The sequence below is a fragment of the Quercus robur genome, chromosome 3, assembly GCF_932294415.1.
Source record: "Quercus robur chromosome 3, dhQueRobu3.1, whole genome shotgun sequence".
In the NCBI taxonomy this organism is placed as follows: domain Eukaryota; kingdom Viridiplantae; phylum Streptophyta; class Magnoliopsida; order Fagales; family Fagaceae; genus Quercus; species Quercus robur.
Window position 1 is genome coordinate 17,742,001 of NC_065536.1, and position 9,286 is coordinate 17,751,286.

General features: G+C 37.5%; 1 protein-coding gene across 1 annotated transcript; it reads left to right on the forward strand.

The window, feature by feature from the left end:
• Positions 1–825: 825 nt before the first annotated feature.
• On the forward strand, positions 826–9,286 carry LOC126717322 (uncharacterized). The gene is made up of 6 exons (XM_050418915.1): positions 826–1,656; positions 3,700–3,802; positions 5,778–5,833; positions 6,424–6,588; positions 8,787–8,900; positions 8,979–9,286. The coding sequence occupies exons 1-6, from the start codon at positions 985–987 to the stop codon at positions 9,069–9,071; spliced, it is 1,203 nt and encodes a 400-aa protein (XP_050274872.1). The 5' UTR covers positions 826–984; the 3' UTR covers positions 9,072–9,286.

Below are 9,286 nucleotides of genomic sequence, written 5' to 3' on the forward strand. Positions count from 1 at the left end.
ATTATATATTTTAGGAGAGAGAGAGAGAGAGAGAGAGAGAAGAACAAAGAGGTGGGCTCATGGGAGAAAAAGAGAGAAAAAAAAATGTTTGATCTTGTCCATGGGCTCAACAATTTTCAACTTATTTTAAAAAAACCAATTAACAATATTACTTGAAAACTAAAAATTGGTATAGATGAGTTTTCAAAATACATGTTTTAAACACTCTAATTGAGAATTGTAATTCAAACTCCCATTATAAAACATCGCTACTAACTACCAGGAACGAAACTATGATTCATATATGGGGGGGCCAAAGCTTAAAACCAAAAAAAAAAAATTATGAAAATAAAAACTAACATCTATTTCATATTCAACACAATACTACATACAAAATAAGTATTTCTTAAACATTTCATATTATAAAACACATCAACAAAGTATAACATACAAAATATATGTTTTTTATTTTGTACGCGATTTTTGTTTAGTCTATTTTTTTTTTTTTTTGTGTTTTTGTAGTTAAAGGGGCATACTGAAAACCATTGTTTGAACAACACTACCAAATAAGCCATACAAGTTAAATGATTGTTTCTCAAAAAAAGTAAAAAAAAAAAAAAGTGTTAAATGACTAAAATGAGAAAAGATTAAAACTAGTGTTTAAGGAAAATATATCACACATTTTTTTTTTTTTTGGGTTAAATCACATACATACATATACAATGTCACGTGATACTCTCATGTAGTCACGTGCCTCCAAAAGAAGAATAAAAAAACGAAAAAGACGCGTTTGATATTGAGATGAGATGAGGTTGTCCACTCAAAACCACAGCTGCCTAGCCATGACTCGCCCAATTCACGATCACCCAGATTTTCCTCCCCAAGTCCACAAACACAAACCACAACACATTCTCTTCCTCAAGTCACCACCAACAACAATAATATCTCACTCCCAAAACCCAAACCCAAACCCACAATCTCTCTCTCTCTATCTCTATCTCTTACATGGCCACCACCACCACCACAGCTTCATTGAAATGGAACCACACCTTCTGTATCCACCTCCCTCCTCCTTCTCCTCCTAGGCTCCTCCCAACCACCACTACCACCACCTCATTCGCCAGACCCGTTAAATTATCAGGAACCTTGAATTTGAACCTTCAAACCCCCTCCAAACTCAGCGTTAAATGCTTTATCTTCACCAACAAGAACAAGAACCATGTAACCACCGACTTAGACTTGTCCTCCGACTCTAAAACCCAAAACCCATTTGAGGTTTTTGCAAATACTCTCCTTAATGCAATAAAAGCATTGAGAAAACCAGCGGTGGCCGCTGTTCTATTGGGTTTGCTGTTGTTATACGATCCCAATTCGGCATTGGCCGCCTCCGGTGGCCGAATGGGCGGCAGGTCGTTTTCCTCGTCGTCGTCGTCGAGGAGTTATTCGGTGCCGAGGAATTCGGGAGGTGGGTTTTCTTTTTCGGCGCCGTATTATGCGCCGTCGCCTTTCGGCGGTGGTGGCGGGTTCTATATGGGGCCGGCTGTGGGGGTCGGGTCGAGTTTCTTCTTCATTTTGATGGGTTTCGCAGCGTTTGTTTTGGTTTCGGGGGTTCTTTCGGATCGGGCGGAGGGTGGGGTGCTTACTGCCACTGAGAAAACCAGTGTGCTCAAGCTTCAGGTACTGTGGGAGAGAATTTTGGGATTGTTTTGATTTTACTTGCTCACATGGGTTTTGTTATCTGATTTTGATGTTTTGACATGTTTGTCTAAAGAGTTTGTGAAATGACTGTTTTGTTTAGTATAAAATTTCATTTGACCAAGCTGGGTAAAACTTAGTTATAGTTTCTTATGTGGTGCACCTTATGTTATTCTGTTAAATTCAATTATGTGACCTTGAAAATGATGACTAATAAGCCAAAAAAACTTCATGGTTGTGCCGGTTGAATTTGATCAGGGAAACTAAGGTAGAATAGATGAGTAACTGTACCTAAGTTTTGTCCAAAATAATGATTGAATTTTGGTCACACAAGTACTTGTGGCCACAATGTTTGTTGGACTGATAAGTGAAAGAGCTTTGGTTCAAATGGCACTTACTTGTAAGAGAAAGTTGGATGCTAGGGAGTTGGTTTAAGATCACTTTGTGTAACTTACCAATAAAAAAAAAAGGTTCTTGGTTTGATTCTAGTATTTTTTGTAACAGTTGTTTCTGTCTGTCAAAATGCTGATTTTTTTTTTAAAAAAAATAATCTTTATTGGTAAGTAAAACATTTGTTAGCAGTATTGAATCTGCAACCTAACACTCCGGTCCATATGGGGGGAGAAAGTGGCTCAGTGGTCATTAGCTAATAGAGAAAATTTGAGGGGTAGAAGGTTGGCTTTTGTTGACTAGTGTATCATGTGCCGTTGTAATGGGGAGACGGTGGATCATCTTTTACTTCACTGTGGTAAGGCTTATCGGCTGTGAAGTTTGGTATTTAGATCTTTTGGGATTTTTTGGGTCTTGCAAAGATTGGTTGCGGACACTCTATTTGGTTGGTGGAATTGGCCTGGAAAGCATGTCTAGCATTTGGAACTTAGCTCCATTATTCTTAATGTAGTGTCTTCGGAGGGAGCGAAATAGGAGGACTTTTGAGGACATGGAAAGTTCGGATGACCAGTTATTGGCCTCTTTCAGTGGCTCTCTATTTGTGACTAGTCTTGGGCTTGGGGACTCACCTTTAGTGATTCCCTCCCTTTGTTCCTTAGCTCTCTCCTGTGTAATTAGTATCCTTTCCTTTCTTTTTTTCTTTTTCTCTGTTTCTTTCCCATTGTACTTTTCTCTCTGCCTTATGTTTTTCTGCATAAGGTAGTTTCTTGAATATATATCCTTATTACTTATCAAAAAAAGAAAAGAAGAGCGCCCAAAGTCTAGTAGCTCAATTGGCTGGCATCTCCTAATGTTTCCAATAGAGACATTTAGGGTTCAAATCCCCTCACTCCCAACGATGTATCAAAAAATCTATGATCATATGAGGATGCTTTTATCTATCAAATCTAAAGCTAACCAAGAAAAGAGAAAGGGTGAAATTATTGGCGTCCAGTACTAGCAGTATAATTATGTTTGTTGGATGTTGCTTTTCTTTTTATGGAAATGTCTTGGGCTTTGTGATGGGACTACGGTGGTTGGACTTAAGTGGGAATTTTTTTTTTTGGGGGGGGGGGGGGAAGATAATTATTTGAATGATTCTTTTAAATCAATCTTGTGTTCTGCTCTACGAAGCAATATATTCAGCACCAAGAAATAATGTGTTCATAAGTGCATTCTGGCATGGAATTTAGGGTTTATGAATTGAAAGCTTTGGAGGAATTTCTGAAGTTACCATATTCAGCAAACTCCACGGTTAAAAAATGTAAAGAACATTAACCATGATAATACCAACATAAGCTCCAATTATATATCTTCTGCCCCTGCAAGTCAAGTACTCAACTATTGTGGAAATGTCCAAAAGTCATAAATATAGTTTACCAATTTGAAGTTTTAGGTTATACAGGTATAGTAGTGTATTTTTTTTAATCATATTTATAAGGTAGGTTCATTTAGTTGGCTATGAAGTAACTGTGGCGTTGTTACATCATACATAGAGCCTTTTGTTTGGAAGTTGAGTTCTGACTCACTTCTTAAAATCTTTCTTGAATTTGAGAAAGCAGTTCTTCTGAATTTTCTCATTACTGACTTTCATAGGTTGGGTTGCTGGGCATGGGGCGGTCACTTCAAATGGATCTTAATCGGATTGCTGAAACTGCAGATACATCTAGCTCTTCGGGTTTGAGCTATGTATTGACAGGTGGAACTTCTAAATAAGTATTTATATTATTCATCTGATTTGTTGTTTATTTCTTTTTTATTTAATAGATTTTCATCTTTCATTTGCCCATTTACTAGTGAATATGAGTAATCTTTTGCAAATTAACAAATGATGTAACCTAAAAAATTTATTCAAACAAATTTTACTGCCGTAAGGTTAGTTGTCATGGGCATAATTGGTTCCTCATTTGCTTTAAGTAATCTAATCCTAGTTGCCAATGGGTTGTACCCGAATTGATACTTTCACCCTCCTTAAAAACAAGGTTGTATGTGAGAGGTTTTAGAATCATTGAGTTCAGTGTTGTAAAAATATGAGAAAATGGTATAGGAAAGATATAAATAATCCAAGTAGTTGATTGTAAACATGCATCTAATCTCATAAAGTTTAAATAAAAATTTAATGATAAAAACTTTTCATTGGTTTAGTGCGTTCTCTAGGACATTCATCGATTTAATCTAATTTTTGCAAATAATTAATCTGTATATTTATTATAGGATTTTTAATGTTATAAAGGAAAAATGAAATTTATGTAAGGGCTGCTGCTAATCACAAGGTAATCAAATATTGAGTTAAACTTATAGAGAGAGGTTTGCTATAGAACATCGAAGGTCAAGCATTACTATGAGGCAATGATAACAAACATCTCATTGAGCTAAATTTATAGAGAGATTTTTTTTCCCCAAATACAAAGAAAAAATACAGGTGAAATAATAATGTGTGGATGAATAATTTTGTAATGATTTTTGTGAAATAAAGTGCTGTAGAAAATTAGCTTGTGTCTTTAGAAAAATTTCACATATATACATTGTTTAAGGGGGTGATATGTTGTAGCACAAGGTATTATAATTTTATGTTAATTCATACTTACATGCTTAAAGAATTTTCCAAATGGCATCAAAATCATGAAAAGTTTCGTTATAGTGATTCTGGAGGGGTCATCACCACAAGGTTGACCTGTTCAGATTTAAATTTGGTATCTATCCATAATATCCTCTTAAGAAAAAGTGATGTTGACTTATTATACTTGATGAACTCTGGGATATCAGTGGACTGAAAATGCCGGGCCTTGATAAACTTGCGACTGGATCCTGAGAAAACAAGTAAAAACTCAGAGGAGACCGGTGGAAGCCGGCCAAGAACCCTCCGATGGTGAAGTTAGTCTCTGACTGAAAAATGTAAACTCAGTTTCTCAAAAACCGAATGCCTTACTCTTTCATTGGCGTGTGCTTATATAGTATGCGGAAAGCGGTTACTTGTTTAGTAACCGCTCCTACAATTGAGGAATCCAACAGGCTCGGAAGTAACTTCCGTAACTGATGTAGAAATTTGTATTTCACAACGGTTGGGCTTGACTGGTGACGGTTCATTCTTCCACTCAGCGGAGACGTAGTAACCTCCCTTGTCCTTTATGGACGAGGAGATGGTAGCAAGCTCGTCCGTCCTTTACAGACGGATGAACGCTAAAAAGCCCGTCTGTCCTCAAGGACAGACGGACGATAGTGAGCTCGTCTGTCCTTAAGGACAGACGGACGAGTTAGCAAAGACTTACCTCTTGTCTATCCTTTGGACGACGCATATGGACGGGAGATGACTTAGCGAATTTTCGTTGCACATCAATACTAATTGTTACGGTTTTTAGTAATGTTATATGATTAGCTCTTCTTTACACAGAAGATGAGTACAACTAAGATCTCTCTCTCTCTCTCTCTCTCTCTCTCTGTGGAGTAATAATTACACATGCACATTATGGGTCTTGAATCCATGGCCTCACCCTCAAGGCGTTGATTTGAACTAGTGTTTATAGTATATATTACAGTATTAAAGTTGGCTCTATATTGATTTCATCATCTAAGACTTGTCATAATTAACATGTCAAGCTAAGGCTTTCTTTTAATTTTTGTTGTTGATTTTATCAAAATTCTGACGTTTTTACTATCTTAATTTTTGGGCGCAGAGACAACGCTAGCTTTGCTTCGGCATCCCAGTTATTGTATCTCAGGTTATTCAGCTGTAAGTTGAACACCATCTCCTAGAACTTTTTATTCTACTAAAGTGAGGTTAGGAAACAAGTACAGTTTGGTAACTTTGGTTCAATGTTCTTCAAAAAAACAAACAAACGAGAGAAGGGGCCACCTTCCATTATGGCTTGGGGGAGGGTTGACTTGTTTTATGCCTATTGTTATAGACACACATGGACCCCTTGTGTTTGTGGGTTGTGACTGACAAACTAGTTGATTCTCTGTTTGTCATTCACTTGCAGTTGGAACTTGGCACTGTATGAATCAGTATCTCGGTTTTGTAGACAACGTTACTTGGAGAAAAGTTTTATTTTGTTTAGAGCTCTTGAGGGATTAACTTAAATTTCTGAGTTGTGTATCCAGGACATAGGATTTTATGTGGTTCATGTTTTCATTTCTTATACGGAAGAATCTCTGCAGTCCTCTTCAGAATATATTCCCTGCAGCTATTACTTCTTATAGTGGCATCTTCTTTATAAACTCTCTCTCTCTCTCTCTCTCTCTCTCTCTCCCCATTAAGAAATTGGTTTGACATGATTTCAGCAATGTTGACGGCATGCTTAACTGGTGCCACTCTTGCAGGTGGATATAAAGAGGAGCATGGAGGACGGAGAGAAACGCTTCAATCAACTTTCTATTGAAGAACGGGGGAAATTTGATGAAGAAACACTAGTCAATGTGAACAACATTAAAAAGCAAAGTACATCTAGCCAGAGAGCTAATGGATTCAGCAATGAGTACATAGTGGTAAGGTCATCTTTAAATTGGCTATAGTTAAAATGAATATATCAAAATACTCCATTTCTAGCTTGACTTTGGGTTTTTAGGTGATCTGCTGCTGACTAGACTCATAAATGTGTTGTAATTTTCAATTTATTTATGGGTTTGCTTTATTTAAATGCATGATTAATAATATATGATATTCCTTCAATCACAACTAAGGTGCTTTGTTCTATCTATCTTCATACCATGAGCATTATCATTTCTATGGTGTGTCAAGTAACAAGTTCTCTCTGTCCCTGTCAAAAGAAGGATGTGGGTGGGGATTAAGATGAAGTTGACGCAATGGTCATAGAAGTAGTAAACTTAGTTGGGTTATATGGTATAACATAGTTCAGGCGGCAGTGCTTGTCTATGAGATGGTACTGAATCCATCTTGATTGGTTTTTTCTAATCATCTGATAACATGATTGACACTTTATTTCATTTGATTTATATACTTTTATCTTTTTTTTTTTGTTTGGGGGTGGGTTGGGGGTGGGGGGGGGGGGGGGGGGGGGGCGGTGTGGGAGGAGAGAGTGGTGTTAGAAAACAGAACCTAACAAATAACCTTCCATGAAAAAGCCACATCTGAGAGAAACTCCTGTTGTAATTTAAAATCCAGAAACATTATAACTGCTCTGGTATAATTTCTCCAAACTTACATTCTAAATAAGGGGAAGAATAACCATGATGAGAAGGATGTTGTAGGCATGGTTTTGTGTAGTTTGATTGCAGAAATTTCAGAATTTGCCATTGAATGGAAATTTGTGGTGTGAATCAGTTCAGGTATTTTCAGGCCTACTAGAACCATACCAAATGCCCCACTAAACAAAACCAAGTCAGCATTAAATTAATTCTGGCTGATTACAATCAATTTTGGATTTCCTGTTGAAAGACTAATAGACTATAGATGAACTTTCAATGTTGATCTGTTTGTTAATTTGTAATTTTTTTCCAAATATCACCATTCACTAATCTATGGCCCACATGAAATCAATGGGATTATGAGGGCTGCAATGACAACATTTAGCCTAGCAGCATTACAAAGCCTCAGCTCACCTTTTACAATGAATTTGAACAAAGGTTTCCACTACCCCCCCCCCCCCCCCCCCCCCCCCCCCCCCCTCTCCCCCCTAATTTTTTCTTAGATGTTCTCACCTAGAAAGCACGGACGCGGCTGGGAGGGTGCTGCACCTGAGTCCGACACGGGACGCGGCGTTCGACTTGGTTGCCCACGCAACGGTGCCGCGTTGGAGAGTTTTTTTTTTTTTTTTTTTTCTCTCTCTTGGATTCTCACCAACTCGGTTTGATTCGCGCCGACTCGGCTTCGATTTGCGCCGAATCGGCCTGATTCGGCCAGAATCGGACCGTATCGGCCGGCGATCGAAACAGCTGAAACAGGCTGAAATTGGCCTTGAATCTAGCCGGAACAGCCAAAATTCCCGCCTCAGAGGCATAGTAATGTGTTTCTTGCCTTCTTTCTTTGTTTTGTGAATCAATGCATAGTAACGTGTTTTTTAAGAATATTTTAATAGTAAAAATATATTGAAAATATAAATAAAAATATTTTTAATAATTTTTTAATCGCTGAGTCCCGTTGCACCTGCACCCTATTTTTTCAAAAATTGCCGAGTCCCGCACCCGCACCTGAACCCGAGTCCCAAAACGCACCCGTGCTTCATAGGTTCTCACTATTAAAATTCTGTCAGACCTTTGTAATAAGAAAGACCTTGACATGCTTTGGAATAATAAATGTTTCGAGTTTACTTAGCCTTTAAATCTGGGACCACAACCAGTTTGTCTCTGCATCTCAATTGAAGGTGCTCCCATGATTTTATAGGATCCATAATAAATCTGCATAGGTGTTATTTACTTTCACTCTCTTCTTACCCTGAATAATGGCAAGAACTCTAGCCTTTTGTTCATCTTTGGATTGCATCCTTTTTCTATCTGTACACATCTTGGGGTGGCTCAATGCAATAGTTTTATCTCATTATAATGCTCCCTGTATAAAGTGATTAAATTATGTGCATTTTATCTCATCTTTCTATTCTATAGACATAACTTTATAAACTCACAGCATCTATGACTCGGTAGTCATGGGACATAAATATTTGATTAAAAATAGAAACGTAAATTTTCCCCTCCTTTTCTGTGGTTTTTCTGAAATTTCTTTAAAACAGATAACAATCTTGGTGGCTGCTGAAGGAGTACATAAGCTCCCCACCATCAATGGCAGTGGGGACTTGAAAGAAGCATTGCAAAAGCTTGGATCCATTCCCTCAAGTAAAATACTAGTAAGTATGAAATTATTTCCAAAATCAGAACTTGTAGGTGTAAAATATCTATGCCTGATATCTCGTGTTTTCATGCAGGCAGTTGAGGTATTGTGGACCCCTCAGAATGAGAATGACACCCTGTCAGAGCGGGAACTTCTTGAAGATTATCCACTTTTGAGGCCTTTGTAAGAGTATTGTAATAAGCTACCTTATAACATGCAGTAAGAGGTATGAGCTCAACCGCATATTGGATCTAAGATGGCATTTGTATAGGAAACTTAGTCTATAGTTCACAGAAATTGTAATTGTCTAAGATTTGACTAGATGTATGCAGCTGTTCTCAATTTGTTAGTTTAAAACAGTGGTTGTATATTTACTTCAAGGCATTCCCTTTCTTTTACCAA

Coding starts and splice junctions, on each gene's coding strand:
- LOC126717322 (XM_050418915.1), top strand. CDS start 985: ATGGCCACCACCACCACCACAGCTTCATTGAAATGGAACCACACCTTC. Junction 1,657..3,699: donor CCAGTGTGCTCAAGCTTCAG/GTACTGTGGGAG, acceptor TGACTTTCATAG/GTTGGGTTGCTGGGCATGGG. Junction 6,589..8,786: donor TCAGCAATGAGTACATAGTG/GTAAGGTCATCT, acceptor TCTTTAAAACAG/ATAACAATCTTGGTGGCTGC.